Source organism: Spea bombifrons, chromosome 4 (assembly GCF_027358695.1).
Source record: "Spea bombifrons isolate aSpeBom1 chromosome 4, aSpeBom1.2.pri, whole genome shotgun sequence".
Classification (NCBI taxonomy): Eukaryota; Metazoa; Chordata; class Amphibia; order Anura; family Pelobatidae; genus Spea; species Spea bombifrons.
In genome coordinates this window covers 69,164,647-69,184,546 of record NC_071090.1, presented here as the reverse complement: position 1 = coordinate 69,184,546, position 19,900 = coordinate 69,164,647, and the positions used below count along the sequence as shown (strand labels likewise).

The following is a 19,900-nucleotide window of genomic DNA, read 5'->3' as shown; positions in this document are numbered from 1 at the left end:
AACCCGGTCCATGACACCAACACTATAATAAGCTCTAACCCAAAAAAATGTTTAATAAAAAAACCCAGCAAATTAATAATTAACAATTAGCATATATAGTATTTTTGCTGTCCCACCGTATAGACTGCATTAAGGAAACAAAATGTTAAGCGGGTTCAAATTCTTCCTGTATTCCTTCCACATATCTCCTGCACCAAATGAATGCATTTCACTGATCGTTCTACCAGGACCCATTCACTATAAGACCATAGTACGTTTTGTTGTGACAACCGAGAGCTTAATTATATTGTTCTGTGAACCATGAATATTCATTGCATCCAAGCGACAATTAGATGCTCTGTCACCATTCACATAAAGCCAAGGGGAGGGCATGTCGACCAGGAATCTGTCAGCCTGGCCACCAGAAGGAAAGTGACACTGTGCCTTAGTGTTGAGTTAAAACGTATGAAACACAATTGTTTATCCAGAAGTGTTACTGTAGGCAGTGGGCAATTAAATGCTTTTCAGCCCGTTACAAGTTGGCAGGCAGTTTGCAGTTCCATAGACAACTTTGTAAGCATCTTAAAAAAATTATTGCTTTGGGAAAGTAATTGATTACACATTAGGCAAGATCTACTTTTAAATTGCATAGGAATGTAAAATTGAAATATTTACATATCATAATAGATTTTAAACTATTTTGGTGATAGAGCAGCTCTACTGAATCTCAAAAAGAGAGATGAATGCATTCGTATACACTGGACTAATACGGCTACCCCAAACTACAGTAAAAAGAGAGATGGAAATACTTAATAGTATGACCTCAAGTTAGTATGTGTTGGCCATTCAGCCAGTGTCATGGTTTTGGAAATATTTGGTTTAAAAAACAAAAGACTCAGCTTAGAAATACCCAATGTTTTAATGGGTTTTCTTTGTAAGTTATTGGGTAATAAGTACAAGTAGTGTTTTGCTATTTCAAAACCATTTTTTTCCAAACCTGGTTATTTTGCCCCATATGCTATTTGGGAGATCTTTGAAGCCGGCCAATTCAATTTACCCAATCAAACCATATATTTTTGAAAACTAGACACCCCAGGGTATTTCAAATAGCGGTGTTTTAACCCTATCTATGCACTAATTATATCACCAAAAATTTGCCTGTCAAAATTTGTGGTGGTATTTGTTTTTTTTCCCACACTTCAGATGTGAATTTACAGCTCCTGGTATATGTCCCTGTCAAACAACACCGCAATATGTGTTCAGCAACATTTCCTGAGTATAGCGATACCACTCATGCATGGGTTTGTCTGGTTGAGGCTAAAATGGGAAGTGTGCTTTCTGTTTTTTTACCAATTTAGGTCAGTCTGTGCCTATGCCCTATTTGTGACATCTTTGAACACGGCCACTCCAATTTACCCCACCAAACCATTAACTATTATTTTTTATTTAAAGTAGACACTCGTTGGGTATTTGAAATTCCATGAGATGAAAAATCTCTCGCAGTGGCACTTGGGACCGCTACTGAGACTGCCTAATCCACAGAACTGCGTGCAAGTGCACCTAGAAGCTTTAATGCCGTTTTGAAAGTAAAGGGTGGTCTGCGAATATAGAGATTTGATTGTGATTTTTCTTCTCTTCATTCACTTTGGATTTTCATAAATGATAAAAAATAAACTAAACTAAATCAGCATGTCTATTTTTTGAGGCATTCTTACTTTCCAGCATTTTTCACATCTGCCAAAGACATTCGTACAGTATTATATATATACACACACTATGTATATAGTCTCGGTTAGAGCCCCATTCAACACTGTAATTAGTGAATAAAGATTGTATTTTTTTCCTGACCTGGAAGTCCTGTGAGCGCGTTTCATTCCTTGGACTTTTGCATATTGGCTGAACAGCACCATGTGGATTATCTTGTATTAGAGGTTGAGTGTGGGACTATTGAACGTGTGTGTGTCATACACACACACACACACACAATTTCGCAGTACTAGGGGTTATGTTTAATAAAAGAAATAAAATGTCCAATCAGCAAGAACATTTTATTGGTTGCTATGGCTTCTTTTCACTAGAATCACATTAATTAATAGCCCATACTTGTTGCTAACAAATAAAAATAAACTGGAAACAATTTACATATAGCAATGGAATGATTTCTTCCGTATTTTATTAGAGGTACAGCTGCAGTATCCAGTATCGCAAGGAAGAATAACGTAGCAAAATAGCAGCTTAGTCAAGAATTAGAATGATAAATATATTGGCCATGAGCAATATCTTGTTTCTGGGTGTCACCCTGCAATTATTCATAGCCAGTATAATGACTGCCATATTTTTGTACAAGCTCTCTGCAGATACGCAGTGTAAACAAGTGGTTTCCCCAACGCAGCGGCAATAAATATCATAGGAGGCTTGATTTGTGATGCTGCAAGTACATTAAAGCCAATTATCTTCAGAAAGAAATTGAAAAAGGAGGTTGCTTATAATAAAAATGACAACCTGGGTTTGTCTGAGAAACAGCATGTAATTTGTATTCTGTGAACATTTCTTCAGCAAAAAGTAATCACTTTAATTAAGAACATTGGAATACAGTTCTAAGTAAATTAAGGTTTAATTAAAAAAGGAAAACATTTACAGAAACAGTTACAGCCATTTATAGTGATATGGCAGAGTAGGGCTTTAACCTTTCCAATAGCAGTCCTTTTGTGCACAATAATAACTGAACTTTATCTTACACGGCGGATGAAGGTAAGCAGCAGTTAGTTAAAAAAAAGAAAAACAAAATCTACCACCACTGTATAAGACACACCCAATTTTTAGACCCCAATTTTTTCTAAAAAAAGGTGCGTCTTATACATGGGGTATGTCTAGTTTATACATACACCATAAAAAGCATTAATGTTTAAAAGAGAGGAGACGTGTCTTACCTGGAGCACAGTCTGTATCTTCACCCACACGTCAGCCATGTCATATAGCTTGATGTCCCCATCCTGCTGGCTAGTAGGGGAGGCCAGAGTCTGCTGAAGATGTCCAAGAACTACCGAGTGGGCAGCGGCCACAGCATTAAACTTATCAAACAGGAGTTCCATCAGCTCCAAGAGCAGCCTGATAACAAGACACACAATGCAGATATTCAACTCAAGTTACTCAACAAATGTATAACTTGCACCGGTGCTTTGGGTTTCACATAAGAAGCTGCAGTAGAAAAATCTTACACAGGTCTGCTTTTCTTGAGCGATTAGCTAACCTTCAGGTGTCTTCCTTTTCCCACATGTACAGGAAGTTGGCAAATTTAGGTATTTCTAACAATAAGCATATTCACAAGTAAGAGTAGGGGAATGCCCGAGTACTTATTTTCTATTTGGATCCCATTTGTAAGCAGGGCTCTCTCCACCTAATGTATGAGTTTGTCTTAGTCTGTCAATTCTAGTCTTGTCAAACCCTTTGAATATATGTGTAAATTGTTGGCTCTATATAAATAGATAATAGTTCAAGTTTTTGGTCTTCTCCCTGCTGTCAGTTAGCTTTTCCAGTGACATTGGGGAAAGGACTACAGCGAGATTTCCCATAATGGAAAATTATGGGGCACAATTCTAAACCACATCCCTGTACGAGCATCGCAATGACTGGGCTGTCCAGCGGAGCACTTTATTAAACCTGCTAAGCTCAGTTTAAGTATTACAAAGAACTAATCAGGTAAGAATAACTGATGCTGCAAGAGATTTGATATTTCAAATTAACTTGTGTTTTTTGTACTTATTTGTTTGAAAAGTTTATAAAGTTATAAAAGTTTTTCTTTGCCCTTTAAAGGTGCACTCATTTGTCAAGTTGTACCCAGACTGCAATACAGCCAACTCCTCGTCTCTAACAGCTGTCTCCCACTTCTAGAGAAGCAAATTTAGCCAGAAAACTAGCTGTGAAAAACGCCATGACATTATCATGGATTGTATGTGGATTTATAATGCATAAGGGAAGGCATTTTACAGTAGTTTGGAATAAGGAACAACTGTTCGTTCAAATTAAGAAATAGAAATGTCAAGTTAGCCATAAATAACTCAATCTAAATCACAATGTCGTTTCTCAGACTTCACTTTCCCATCTTACAGATGGATTCCTCCCAGTGGTTTACTGTTACCAGAAAGTTACAAAAGCAATCAATCATTTTAACGCCTGCAAAATAGCACACAGACAGCAACATACACATTTACAAATACACGAGACTCAAACGAGATGTTCTGGAAATTCTAAAGCAAAGCAAGGAGAGAGATACGGGGAAATAGAAGACACACGGTATAAGGGAGCGTCTGAGTGATTAGCAACAGATTGGTTTGGGAGGCGAGGCAGAAATTAGGATTAAGTGTGAGGAGCAGGTAGTGGAGAAGTCAATTAAAAAAAAAAAAAAAAAAAAAATCATTTCTGTTGGGCAGATAAGGATGTAACAGGTACGAAAGTGGTAACAGGGGAGATTATTTAAAAACGTAATACACCTAGAGAATGTACCTATCTAGTAAAAGCTAATATGAACCGGAAGCCATCTCCACCGTGCACCACAGAAATCGTTCTAAACTTTTCTTTTTTAAATTGGGCTGTTTATAATAATAAAAAACCCAATAAATGTACATAATACCGTATAGACTCGATTATAGGCCGCACTTTTCCCCTCCTACCATACATTAAAAGTAAAAAATAATAATTATTAAAAAAATATATATATAAAAAATAATTTTTTCTTTAAAATAGCACCAAACTATAAGGGAGCGGCCTATAATCGGGAACGGCCTATATTCGAGCCAATACGGTAGTTATGATGAATCCAGATGTCAACTCTGCTTTCCTTGATAACAGACATGACCAATATGATTTTTACCTCCACATTTCTCCAGCGTTCAATTTATCAGCCAGTTAAAAATGCAGGAACACTAGTCAAGACAACAAATTAGATTAGCAGAACGATTGAAGTTTACTTATGTCTCTAGAACCCGACATGTTTTTTTCTTTGCAGTGCTTCTACATAGGTGTGTTTCTATAGCTAGACAGAACCTTATATATATTTGAGATTTGCAATGTTCCAAGAAGTCACGAAGGCCAACCAGCCTGTGCGTTTTATTTTTACATTTATAAATTCCATCACTTTACACAGACAGAAAGGATCCAGTGAGGTAGCGTAGGGTTACCAAGTGAAAAAGAGTGGGAGGGCATTGTTCGTTGCACTACGGCTGGATTAAGTAAACTGATAAGAGTTCAGCAATCAATGATTTCAAGGTGAGCCGAACAAGAAGCTCAGATTGAGGTACACACACCACGGACTGAATGTCTCACTGCATTCGTGTAAGAACCTCTGAGGTGTTAGGACGGGATGATATACTAAACTTAATCTGATAGAAAGGGTGTGTAAGCTCTTCATTGTCCTTATTAATGAGGTTGATCTCAACTTGGGTCTACTCTTATGCCCTTAGTTAATAGACCAAACACAGTCAATTGCATTGCTTAAGGCATGAATACACTGTGAAATTAAGGTTAACCTATAATGAAAACATACTGGATGTTCAATAGATAAAATCGCTGAATTTCCTCCACAGACCAACTAACTTTGAAATATTCACAAATTACCAGCAAACTGTTATGGGGAATTTTCAGCGATTTGCGAAGATGATCCATCAGTGGAGACATAGCGTTTTAAGGACACATTCCATTATTGAATCCAAAGCGTCAGTGATTGACAGCACGCCTTATGAAACTTGTTGTTACTTGCAACGGGCAATTTAATTAGTACCCCTAAGCCAAATCACCAGGAGCCATAACATGCTCTTGACCGAGAGCTTAAATACTGTGATTTTCTTCTCTCGCTGCAATTCCAGACAGCACTAAGCAGAAATAAATATTGTACAATAATACCCAGAAGAGATTATCTAAAGAAGGGAGCTTCATACACAACTACCTTTCAGCAAAATGTTGGGAAAAACTTTGGGGACAAAGATATCTGAATTTCTCAGTGGAATTTTGTATGGTTTGCAAAAACTTGACAATATTAATGTCCCACAGGGAAGATTTACTGAAGTTGAAGATTAAAAACAAAGACATCAAACCCTAGAGTGTTTTATATAAAAGTTGATAATAAAACACCACAAACCAGCAAAGGAGATGTCACTTTCTAGCCCATCAACATGCAGCTGGCATATATAAAAATGGTTCAAGATGATTACTTACTATAAAAACAAACACAGATTACCATTTTCCCATGGTTTTACAATGTCAATGCGGAGGTTACCTTCATCCATACATTCATGGAATAGAAATCCAGATAAGCACACTGGCAAAACTAGCACTAGCAGAGTCAGGACTCAAAAGCAGCAAAACACTGAAGGTCAAAAGAGAGACCTTTACATTTACACCATAAACGCCTTTTCTAAACAGCATGTTTATATGACACACAAAACATTCTGTAATTACACTTCTGGATGTCTCAGAAATAAATTACCGAGCTCACACATTGAGCCATTCAAAAATTGCTGGTTTCAAAATAGCCTGTATTTGGGATTGGCATTATAGGACTCAAATATTCAGCTTCTCAGCATTTTTTTGTTCATTGATGGTTACTGCAGGCACACTCCTTAGACAACTGTCTAATCCAATCAATATGTAAAAGCAATATATAACACCAAAAGTACAAAATAAATAAGACAATCCCATGGAGAAACACAAAACGGATCAATTACAGCAGCATGGAGCCACACAGAGCCAAGCCTGGAAGAGATGCTCATGGGACATGTTTTAGTTGAAGTAAGACCACTCTCACAATTGTACAAGAGTAACCAACATATTTTTTCCTTTTTTTTCTTCAGTGATCTGTTCATTAACAGAAATGTACAAAGAACAAGAGGTCACCCTCTGAGACTGGAAGAGCGGAGATTTCATAGACGACAAAGGAAGGGATTCTTCACAGTAAGGACAATAAAGGTATGAAATTCACTACCAAGGGAGGTGGTATTATCCAATATACTATATGTCTTCAAAAGGGGTCTGGATTTTTTTTTTTTTTTTTTTTTTTTTTTTTAGAAAGGCATGACATACAGGGCTATAAATAGAATTCATATTTTAGGGCTTCTTGATTCAAGGAGAAATCCGATTGCCTTTTGGAGTCAAGAAGTAATTTTTTTCCCTGATGGCAGAATTCGAAGTAGCTTAATTAGGGGTTTTTGGGTTTTTTTGCCTTCTTTCGGATCAAGAGTAGGAAGGCAATGCAAGACAACACATGATTGTGCACACTGCTAGCATAAGTATTACCGTATTTGCTCGATTATAAGACGAGGTTTTTTCAGAGCAAATGCTCTGAAAAATACCCCTCGTCTTATAATCGGGGTCGTCTTATAATCAGACCTCAAATAGGTCTGACTATGAGACGACTAAGATCCAGATCCCCCGAAGCTGCAGGGGACCTGGATCCTCCTGTCTCCCCCCCCCACCCCACTTACCGGTGCTTCTGAGTCCCCGGTGTGTAGCCGGGGAAGCGTGTAGATGTCTACGCGATTCGCGTAGACAACTTACGCTGCAGCCGGAAGGAGGTGTGGCTAGCGGCGGGGGTTGTCTGCGTCCATCGCGCAGACCTTCCCCGGCTGTTAGAGCCGGGGAATTCTCTCCGACAGTCAGGGAAGGTCTGCGCGATGGACGCGTAGACATCTACACGCTGCCCCGGCTGCATGACAGGGGAGTCAGAAGCACCAGTAAGTTTGGAGGAGGGAGGGGGAGGGAGTGTTAAATGGGGGGCATAAGGCATTTCTGGAGGCAGAGTGTTCTATGAAATGCCTTTTAACCCCCTTAATGCCACTCTGCCTCCAGAAATGCCTTTTTAACTCTCTATACGCCACTCTGCCTCCTGAAATGCCTTATACCTCCCTATATGCCACTCTGCCCCATGATATGCCTTTTAACCCCCTTAATGCCAGAGTGACATATAGGGGTATAAGGCATATCTGGAGGCAGAGTGGCACATAGGGGGTCAAAAGGCATATCATGGGGCACAGTGGCATATAGGGTTAAAAGGCATATCATGGGGCACAGTGGCATATAGGGGGGTATAAGGCATTCCTGGGGCAGATGTGCATAACTGGGGGGGCAGGTTGGAAAATAGAAGGAAATAAAACCAAAATATTTTTCTCAATCATAGCTTTTATTAAAAAAATAGTTTACATGAATTAACATTTACTGGTAAAACATTTTTTCCTATAGGGTCGTCTTATATTCAGGCTTTTTCTTTTTTTTTCCTAAATTAATATTCAGATTTGGGGGGTCGTCTTATAATCGAGCAAATATGGTATTTATTGATTTATACAGCACTGCCATATTCTGCCGTGATGTACAATAGTGTCTGACTAGACTACTAAAGACTACTGTAAAACTGCTAGTTTCCTAGAACATCAAGATCTTCTAGTGTACATATGTTAATGGTAAATGGGACAAAGCTAAAGCCAGAGCCACTCTCACAATTATGCTATAAAATGAGGAGATGCGATAGATAAACAATATTCGGTAACTAACATTAACTGCGCATTTCCCACCTTGGTTGGTTTTCCTGTGTTGTGTTCTCTCCTCTTTGATAACCATTATCTGCCACCTGCGTAGTGGACCTCTTTACAATGTGCTTCAGCTCCTGTTCGAGACGTTCCTTCACTGCTTTAACAGTCTCTGGGATCTTTTTCAGTTTAGCCAGACCTTTGATTAGAATTCCCATGAACACTGCACTGTTCTCCTCAGGGTCTGAATCGGGGTCTTCTTTAATATCCTGAAGGCTTAGCTCCTTAACTGTGGAGGGGGGGAGATCAGGTTGACCTCATTAATGTACATTAACAACAGTCACAAATGTTCTGCATAAATAACAGAATTTTACAGCATCTAAATGCTCCTGATCACCCCTATCTTATTTTGACAAAAATCAGACAGGGATCACTCTCCTTTAGTGGTGAGACATTGATTTATACATTGAGATTTAATAGACAATCAATGTATATATAAAATAGCAGGAATTAACTTTAAAAGAACAAAAACAGTTGCGGTTGTATGTTATGTTTAATAAAAAAATATTTTTATATATTTGCATCCACTACCAGTTTACTTCAGTGGATAATTTTATTAGATTCTAATTTTTATTTTGCAGTAGACAGTGAAAATCTAGACCCAAAGTGGATGCCTAGGCAGACCCTCTTCAGAACAAGGCACAGCCAGCACACTTACCACTGATGATACTAGGAGTCCCAAACTGAGAATTGTCAAGGAACTTTCTGGGAGTGGACAAATTAGTAACATCATGAAGATGGCCCGGAGAATCCTTTAGTGAGCTGTGATGAACAAAAAAATATATATATACTTAAGTGCATTAAGAAAAGGGGGATCTGACAAAGGTAAAGAGTCAATAATCTCGTCAAAGTTAATACATATGTTGCACAACTAACACAATTGTTAGTATTATTGCATATAGACAAGGAAACAGACAAGTTTACTACATCTAGCAAGGCCCTGGATTTGTTGGTATGTGTGTTTTACACTTTGTAAAGCGGTTAGAAAACTGCAGAGCAGTACTAAGCAAATGCTATTGGGCTTAGAAATATTATTTAAGAACATAATAGCCTTCTCCTACTTTATACACACGAAATAGTCTGCACTATTATTCTGTACTGTGAGCCACATACATTGCCCAGACTGAAAATGACGGTTACAGACGCCTTAGTGGGAACTTCTTGAATTTACATCTTACTGTGCTCCCATTGGCTGTTCTGATTTTGAATATGGGCAACCACACTATTCTCTCTACAAAAACTAAAATAGTTTTATAACTATTAAGCACACACCCAGTGAATAGCAATACAAAAAACAAAAAACACCTAAGGCATAGATATTGGGGATTCGCACATGCTTTGTCAATATATTGCTTAACCCTCACTACATCAAATTACCCCAAGTACTATCTCAAGTTTTATGGTTATATTGCTTACCAAGGAGCTGAATCAGTGGGACCGCATGGAATTTTGACCCACTGAGGCTCTCAAGCAATTTAAAGCCTTCTCTGGACACCATTAATGAGGAACCTGTGTGCCAGGAGGGGCTGCTCAACCCAAACAAAAGACTTCATTATTGAACTTTTTTCTGGTGAATAAAAGGTGTTTACTTGTTTAGGATACTGTCATTTTTTGGTATAGTGTCATAACATTATAGTAAACATAAGGCTTTAAAATTGAAAGAGCGGCTATAGAGAATAATAAAACTGTGCCTACCTGCTCCTGATCTTGTCCTTGATCCACTGTCCCACACGACTGGTGGATTTAATATAAAGGTGACGGTGCAGCTCATCAATAAGCACAGAATGCATGTTCATCTTCTTGCTATGAAGCTCTAGCCGTAAGTCACCGAGTCCCTCCACGTGGCGCAGAGGCCCATCCAAAGACTCCACAGCAGAAACCTATGGAAAAACAATGAAAAACTGCTAAATAAAAATATTTTTATTGAGTACTGTGATAATGTTTTTAAATAAAGTGTTTCTTTTTAGCATGCAACCATTTAAAACTTAATTTCCAATTTCATGATTTTTTTTTCCACCTTTCCTCGTTACATGCTAGAACCTAATTAACTGCTTAGCTGAAGACCTGAGCCTAGTCATATCACCACCTTCATTGCACGTTCATCACTAGAAAAGAAGGGGCAGAGTACCATCTCATCCCAGCCCCTACTGATGCTTAATGACTAGTGCTCTGCTGTTGGCCAGCACCTTATGCCTATGTATCAGTGTGGGCATTAGGTGTGCCACCCACAGCAGGGAAGTGACAGCAAGAAAGCATCACACTCACTTAATTGATATATAGGAAGCGAAAGATGAAGGGCCGAGGGAGGAGGTAGATGGGTTTGACACCTGACTGACAGATGAAAAGTAATTTACAGCAGTGCATGCGACTATGCATAAACAGACCCCTGACCAAGCAGCTAAATTGCATTATTTAGTAACGCAGCCACTAGCGCAAAACATTAACAGAAAGCAAACATAAAAAGGATCTTGAATTAGGAATACCACCTGTAATTACTAATTTCCCAGATTATGGCCATTACACCAAACAGCATTACCAATTTACCATGGTGAGAACTGCAAGCCACAGAAGCATGCTAAGATGTGCACTTGGGCTCACCTCATGCTTCAACAAATTGAATTAAATATTATTGTCCAAATAACTGCTATCAGCGGGTCTTGAATTAAAAGTTCACAAATAACCATTTCGTGTCCAATGGGTTTTACACCTAAATGCATTTAAGTTCTCCAATTAATAACCAGTCCCTGTGGCAGAGAAAGGGCCATTACGATGCCCAACTCTACACTGCTGCTATTAGCGTAGCTTCTAAAAGCTTGATTTTAATTAGTCTCCATTCACTTGGATGAATAGTCCTTATTAGATGAGCTAACAGTGGGGTGATCATGCTCTGGGGAATACTGTGTGTGCTGGTGAATTAAACAGAAGGGTAGAGGTCATCGGTCAAGTACGTATGAATACAAATGAAGCCGCCCTGCGCACGGTTAGTGGTAGTGGACTGCTGTAACGACAGTCACAATTTATACAAAAAGAGATAGCAGAACACAGATGGGATTAGCTCTCTAGAAGAAGCAAGGAGAGGTTAGCCTACACAGGCACGCACACGTGCTTAAATGTGATTAAGTGATTGAGAAGGACACACCACTATACTGTGGAAAATCACTTTATTTCCCATAAGTATGGGGCGAGGAAGACATTGAGAACATTAAGCTCTCACAAGTACTTTATAAATTAATTCCTACGTGGTAGCAAAATTAGTCTTGAAGCCGGGCAACAGTTACGGACTCCAAAATAACCTACGTTCCTAATTAAAGGGGAAGATCTAAACCCATAGAGTTTTTATACGCAAAGTCTCTCAATGTCTAGTTCAGCTTCTGTTCGAACATGGAAATCAACCACTAACCGGGAAATAGATGAATACGTGAGTAGATAAATTCTATCACATCCTAAACCACAATGTCAAGTCCATCATTTGACAATGACAATGGCATATAGTACAACACTTAGCTTTTTGTCGTGTAGTCCTGTACAGTGTCGGGAACAAGTATTTGCCCCTTCCCTATTTCACACTTTCACATTTAAATTTATCAGATCATCAAAGTAATTTTAATATATGACCATGCGAGTAAACAGAAAATGCAGCTTTTAAATGATCATTTCATTTATTGAAGGTAACTTTATCTGGGGAACATGCCAGCGTAAGGTTTCATATTAAGCCATGTGTGCCAGTTAAAGAGCTTCCGGAATGAGACATTTTCTACATAAAATAACGCAATTTGCATCATCTAAAACAATAGAGTCTCTACAATGGTTGCCTTAATGGAACATTACGCAAACCTGCAAAGTAAAGCGTACTTCGAGCTAGCGACTGAAACTCTGTATTTCACAGCTGGAGGCGTCTTATCACTCACTTTCTGTACCATTCATGGAATGAGGAACTGATAAATGTAATCGCTGAAAGTTTAGAAATAAAATCACTTTTAGAGAAAAGCTCAAAAACGCAAAGTGCTCCAAACGGCTTCATCTCACTGCAGAACACAAAGCTTTTATATAAATAAATATGTGGCAGGCTGATATAATGGTTCAATAAGCAATTGATTGTCCTTGCTTAGAGCGGAAGGGGAAAAAAAAGCCACTCTTACCGTATACTTCCAGCAAATGGAAAACGCAGAGCTATTTGCTGCTCATTGAAAAGGAAATATTAATATGGAATTTAACAATACAGTGTTCTGAAGGCTTCAGTCAATTAGATCTTTCAATAAAGCCAGTAAGCAAACGACGGCAGACACCGCGTAAAACATATACACGTTATATTCAGCTTCAACCTCGAGAAACAGAGGATGGTATGTCAAAAGCTTCTCTTAAAACCTAAATGTTAGTCCGATTAAACATGGACCACCACAAACTACAATACTCGTTTTTAGCATTTACAGAAAAATAACCATAGCTGAACATTCATGGTCCTTCTATTAAGATAAAAGCCCTTGTGCAGAGGAACAAGATGTAAACGCCTTTATTCTATCACTAACTATATACAGCACTGTGAAAAATGATTTGCCCCATCAGATTTCTTCTATTTTTGCATATTTGTCACACGTTAATGTTCCAGATCAAACTGACATACTCAGGGGCGTAACTAGAAACCTCAGGGCCCCGGTGCGAGAATCTGTTAAGGGCCCCCCCATCCCCTCCTATCCCTTTCTCACCCGAGACAAACGCCTCACGCTCCCAACACTGCACGCTGGGCAGCGCTGAGGCAGGCGGCGGCGGTGACGGCGGCAGCAGTGGCGGCAGCAGCGGCGGGGAGCAGAGGCATCCTGGATTTCTGTCAGTCAGGGGGGCCCAAGAGTTGCCGAGCGGTCGTTTTCAGCAACCGCTCGGCACCCCTTGGGCCCCCCTGACTGGCAGAACTCCAGGGCCCGGTCGCAGTCGTGACCCCTGCGACCCCGGTAGTTCCGCCTCTGGACATACTGAGATACTGTGACATGACCTTAAAATGTAGTTCATTCCACAAAACCCTCCAATATGGCTGAATTAAAAAAAATCTGCCAAGAAGAGTGGGCCAAAAATCCTCCAACGCAATGTAAAAGACTCATTGCTGGTTACTGCAAATGTTATTAGGTTTAGGTGGCAATTACTTTTTCTCATGGGTGATAGGGGTTTGGATTAACTCTTTTCCTTCAAAAAATTATCATCATCTAAAAGCTGCATTTTGTCTCACTTGTTGGATGATCAGAAACATGTAAAAATAGAACAAATCGTGAAGGGGCAAATAATTTTTCACAGCACTATAATCACATGATGTAATTAAGTCACTTTTTTTGTTATAATTGATGAATTTCTATGACTGAAATGACACACTGTTATATGTGTTTATTACTATTAAATAAACTGACTTCTGGTACCACAGATCCTTTTATGAGCGTAACTCTTATATTGAAATTTGCAAAAGTATGTGTTTAGCTACCTGTGGGGGCCCGAGGGCCCGGCCACATAAACACCCTGTCCTGGAACAATGAATAGACCTGGCTAATTTGAAAGATTAGCCACATTTGACTGGCAGCTAAATCCATCAGACACGAGACATGCCAACTTCAGATAACTGGACAGAGCTCTCTGGATTTTTTTAATAGAGAAACTGAAAATGAGCTGAAGGTTTACTTGCTCCTTTTGTTTAGAAAATATTTTATGGTTAACTGCTTTGAAAGAATCTGCTCCCTCCATGTTCACTCTGGATAACCATCCAGAGAATTGCGGATCAGATAGACCTGATCGTCTCCGTGTCAAACATTTACCCGACTGCTGCAAAACCTGAATGTGCTTAGTTTGTCTTCTGACCAGAATTGTCAGCACATAAAATACAAGGTGTGCTATAATTCCACTGAATTACACCATATGGATAAAGCTGCATAAAGCTGTCAAAATACTACTTCATGTTTATCCTGCCCAACTGGGAAAAGGCTGCCATTCTTCTTTTAATAATTCTTCCTGGCATTAATCAGTCATTGTACATTAGAAGCGGCAGCTGGAGTGTTCGGAGTGATAATGAAACCTGCAACAAGCCATCTTCAGCTGCCTCTCCCAGACAATAAGGGAATTAAAATTTCAATTTAAATGCAGAGCTCTGAAACACGCTTCAGTGGCAAAATTACTTCAATTAATGTGAGCAGAATATAAAGAGATGACTGCACCAAAGGTGATGCTGAAATTTTAGGATTGTGTCAATTAATAAGCCAGCGAGCAAACCACAGCGTGACGCCCAAGGTGTGATCTGAAGTGGTGGATGGCTCAGTAATACACGGAACGGATTTCTGGAACTAATGTGACCTTCGGGGATGCCAGCGTATAAGCATTTATTAATGCAACACCTCCGACTCTTAATTAAAGATTTTACTACGTTACCTTAGGGTAAAACAAGCACAGCCAAAATCAACACGGGATACGCTGAATGGAGAGTTGCATTAAACTCCAGCTAAATTATGCCTTCCGACTATTAAAGGTGGTGGAATAGTATTTCTTTATTTGGGCTTACACAAAGTAATGATATTTGCTTTCTGAAACTGTTTAGTGATCCGACTGTTCCACAAAACTACCTAGAATGTGCCTCTTAACGCTATAAACAGAGGCAGTAATGGTTTTATTAGTCTCAACTTTTTGTGTGTGATTACCTGACTTAGAAGGTCATGACGAAAAGCTGCAGAGGACACCACAACTAAACTAAAACAAACCTTTGAAAGTGTGACTATGATAAATGTACATAAGTTTGATCGGACAGAACAAACCACTTGGAAAGCGTAAAGTATAACAACATACACGTGCAATATATAATCACAATTTCCCATAGAAAACCATACACATACTACACGCATAAGATAACCTAAGGTTTTTCAGATATGTCAGTTCATGATGTATTGCTTGAATTACCTCAGGGTTGTTTAAAGAGAGTGTGTAAAGAAAACAAATCTTACAGCACAGTTGAAAGTTGTGATATGTTCCAGCACATTTTATTCTCCCATAGATACATTTTACTAAACAAGTAACAAGCATACCCTAATACCCTGTTATGTGCCGGGGTGTCATGCAACAGGAGGCCATGTAGCTCTTAGGCAGCAGACAGAAATGCAAGTAAGAGCCAACTACAATACTCTTATTGGGCGGCATAGAACAAATCAGAGTCAGCAGCTTCAGGATTAGTCAAACTACCACAAAAAAATCAATTAAGAGAAAAAGTCTGCTCATAAAACCACCTCCCAGATAAGGGCCATATCATTTATACATGTTATAATTTAAAAAAAAAGTATACAAATAGAGGGCAACAGGGTAAAAACCAAATCTAACAGCACACTACATGATTACATGGAAAGGGTCCAGCTACTGTCACGGTAAATTGCAGCTTTACTCACCGGACCATCTTTCTATGATAAATCCCATGTCCTCAAAACATCCTAAACATAATTAAGGAGGGTGTCCAGAGCTAACTTTGAGACAACTCGTGACACAATAATCTTTCTTCTGCTTTATGTGATCTATGTGGTAATTTGGAGTAGATACCTATGACGTTCAGGCGCAACCTACTAAGGCCAGCACTAAATAGCTAATAATCAGCTTGCCCCAAAGAGATCAACTACATGAGTAGAATACTACTCAGCTTACTTTTCCCAAGTTATGTTACATGTCTATCCAACTGGAATCTGCAAGAAGTGAACCTCATGTCATTTCCATCAAATGGGAGCTTGATGGGTTTTGTGTCTTTTTCCAGCCTGAGCAATTAATACTCCACATACAAAGCATAAGGTTGTTTTTAGGTTAAACATGGTTAGAAAGTTGTGAGTTATTTTCTTACCAGCATGTCGGTGGCACTGAGATAGTGTTTACTGGCCATGCACTGTTCTAGTTTCTGTGGAACCTGCTTGATGTTCTCAATTTCATCCAAGAGGTTAAGGACGTGCTTGTGTTCAATACCCTCAATCCATAGCTTTCTGAGCTCATCGCGTTTGCAGTGCAGCAGCATTTTACAGGAAAGGAGGTTTTCTTTCACCTGAAGAGAAAATTTGAAACACATCGAGATATACTCAATCATGTGAGTCTGTCTTAAATAATCACATTACATCACAGAACCACAAAAGAGAATTTAAAACCATCATGTCTTCAATCATAAGTCCCTGCAATGTTCAGAGATAGGAGAGGCTCAGCTATCTATGTAATGCTCACCTGCTTGATCTTATTGCGTGAATTGGTGATCCTCTCAGTAATGCTCTGGTAAGTACGGATGGCAGTGGTAAGCTCAGTGAAATGCTGCTCAATCTTCTCATCAAGATCTCTATCACACTTTTCATAGGCCTCCTCCAGACGGCCTTTCTCTGTCTCTCTGTCCTCCACATCATCACTGGCTGAAAGGGTCCTAAAGTAAAAGAGTAAAACATAAAATATACTGAAGTCACTAGTGGCACATCACACAGTCCTTTCACAAATAAATCATAATCCTAGGCAAAATAAAATCCACAGTGATTTTCTCTGGAGTTACTGAATCATAGAAATAGTGGTTCTACAAATTTTATTATCTCAGCAGCACTTCAATCATACACATTATAGTTTCACACGTTACTGGATAATACCAAATATTTGGCTTTCATGAAACTTTCACATTTGTATCTTCCTTTAGAAGATAAAGAGCTGAAAATTGATGCCAAAACCAAATAGCAAGTCCTATATAACGCCCCAGAGCCAGCTCACAAATGCTGGCAATACCTGTGCTAGTCGTAGTTACCATCATGATCCCAGCTTGACCTCGACTACTCTGGCTCTGTTATACGACTACCCCAACCTCCGGTTTCCTGGCTACAGCTTGTTTCTGGTTATGGTGCTTGTACTCCCGAAGAGTTTGTCAGCGGTCCTTGGAAGATCATCACCAGTCCCACCGCTACTTGAACCCAAAAGGATCAACGCAAGAGGGAACTGGTTGGAGGGTAAAGAACTCTTTTGGGATCAACGGCCACTCTCTTTTTTTGGGACACAGTGTCCTAACCTGCACCTCATCGTCTCCTCTGGTACCCTGAGCATGACAATACTAACCAAATGAGCTATGTGACAAAACATCTCCCATTTAATAAGAAACTAGCTTACTGTGAAGTCTGATATCATTGTCACAAAAACTGGGAAATCCCAAGTCAGGTTCTCTGGGTCAAATTAATCCCTGTGTGTTTATTACAAACCATGGGCTTGTTTTACAATAATGTGCTTAGTTAAAACCACCTATAGTTTAACATGTTAATGTAACGTATAGAACTTTAAAATATAGGATTTGGGAAAAGCAACACATCAGCTTTACGGACAAATAAATCAAATTGTTTGAGAAGACTAACGTAGTAAAATATAATGTACGTTCTATCGTGAAAGGGAACATGTAGACGTTTCACTGTTACACATGGTATAAATTAGCCATGTAGGATATCGCTAGATACACACTAGTTATGATTGCTATTAAAATACATCATTTCGAAGTTCAGCAATGCAAGGTAAATTATGTTGCTCTTGCACTAACCAAATTAAAGAGATTGTGTTGTTTAGGGGCCAGTTTGGCAGACAAAAATAAGAGTCTTCATGTCAAATTGAGTACTTAAAATGTTAAGGCAGTGTGTGCTGTATTTGGTGATTAGTGTATTTAATTAAGATTCATGGATAAATCCATCACTTTATGAGCCAACCTGACGTTTTATGACTCAAAACTGTCCTTGCACAATAATGGTCGACACAATAATGCCAGGAAAATTGGGATGCTGTATCTCATTGATGGATCACTCTAGCCCTATTGTCATGTTGAATGCATGCCGGAGGCCATATCATATGAACGCTGGGTAATTTGACTGGATGCTGATTGGTGTAGGTGTTCCTTACTTATTGGATTTAGAAAATGAAACTTCTCTATCGTTTTCCTCTTCTTTGGCTGCCTCTACTAAATCCAGAGGCATGCTTATGTATAGCCCCTGCACATTCTCTAGCGCGTCCGTTTGCAGTCAATAGAAAAAAAAACAGGCACCAACCAACATTCAATTAGCACTGACGCAACAGGCTACTCTCTTAGCTGCAGAGATTACGCGCAAAGTGTTTTTATTGGGCACTTATCTGTCCTGGTTTCAGTAGAGACAGCGGCAAGGTGGAGTTAAATGAGAGAGAACTCCTTTATACAAAGAATAAATGTGCATATCTACGATCAGTAAAATGCATTGAATTCCATGGAAAACGGACTCTGCATTTCAAGAAGAGCATTGGGAACGAATTTTACATTGAAATGCAAATGTAAAGTTGTAATATTTTGTATGTTTAACCCTGTTGTTTCCATTTCTACGTGTATAAGGAAACACTCACAGTCTAGTCTACATTTAAGTGTTACTTTCCTGAATTCCCTAATGGGTGCCTCCTGTCGCATCGCGACTGGTGCCTCTGGTTCTTTGTGAGACCCCTGAGACCCGGAGCAGCTACCCATAGTGGCTAGCTTTCAATACGAAGAAGGCGCCAACGAAAGCCAGGAACTTCACGCTAGACCCCCTGGTCCTCGCCACAAACATGAATTAAAAAACAAATAGTCATAGAGTAGTTTAGTATGCATTCTTCATTCGCATTAGACTGTCCCTTTACTATCACTGCGTACTGATGGCAGAGTGCCCAACAACAGGATGCAGGAAGTGCAAGCCTCCCTCAACCCAAACACTGATTCAGCTTATCATAGTAAACGATAAGGGGGACAAGCAGACACACCTCATCTTTTTAGAACCAATTATGGTTTTGCACCTTTACGATCAAAGCTGTCTGATAGAAGCGCTGACAGGAAACTGAAGGAGTACCCATCATGCATTACTTCGAAATGAACAGGCTCCCATATGGTTGGGAGACTCTACTTAATGGCAACTACATTCATTTACCTGATGACAGATATCAGCAGCCCAGACGGGTCTTTATTTTTGTTAAGTTGGCTCCTGGATGCGGACATATTGCCTGCAGTTTTCTCCACTCTCGCACCAAAACACTGACACACCGCAACGCGCAGACTCCTGGCGCCAGACAGCCAATGGGATTAGACCAGGAAAGAGTAGCCGTCCAATAGCGTTGCAAAGCTCGAAGGCAATTGTAGGTCAGAGAGCAGCGCCTGAAAGGCGTTTTTCCGCGCTTGCTGACGGGACTTGTAGTTTTCATGAACATTTAGAAAGTCCACGCTACGGAGCGTAGACTACATAAACCATCATGCAATGCACTTCCTGCCGGTGAACTAACTTTATTAAACATCATACACTACTACAGGTGAACAGAATCGCCCCTGTATTTGGGAATGGGGTTGTGAGCCGTTATGTAACGTA

The 19,900-nt window shown here is 39.5% G+C and overlaps 1 protein-coding gene across 1 annotated transcript in view; it reads right to left on the bottom strand.

Moving 5' to 3' along the window:
* Nucleotides 1-19,640, bottom strand: part of EXOC4 (exocyst complex component 4) — a 165,404-nt gene extending 145,764 nt beyond the window's left edge. Inside the window, exons 1-7 of the mRNA XM_053465553.1 lie at nt 19,469-19,640; nt 16,761-16,950; nt 16,393-16,587; nt 10,248-10,432; nt 9,211-9,314; nt 8,538-8,781; nt 2,910-3,087 (exon numbers count right to left, since the gene is read on the bottom strand). Coding sequence (XP_053321528.1) covers nt 2,910-3,087; nt 8,538-8,781; nt 9,211-9,314; nt 10,248-10,432; nt 16,393-16,587; nt 16,761-16,950; nt 19,469-19,536 — 1,164 coding nt within the window. The 5' untranslated portion in view covers nt 19,537-19,640. The remainder of the gene's footprint in view (nt 1-2,909; nt 3,088-8,537; nt 8,782-9,210; nt 9,315-10,247; nt 10,433-16,392; nt 16,588-16,760; nt 16,951-19,468) is intronic.
* Between the last annotated feature and the right edge of the window lie 260 nt (nt 19,641-19,900).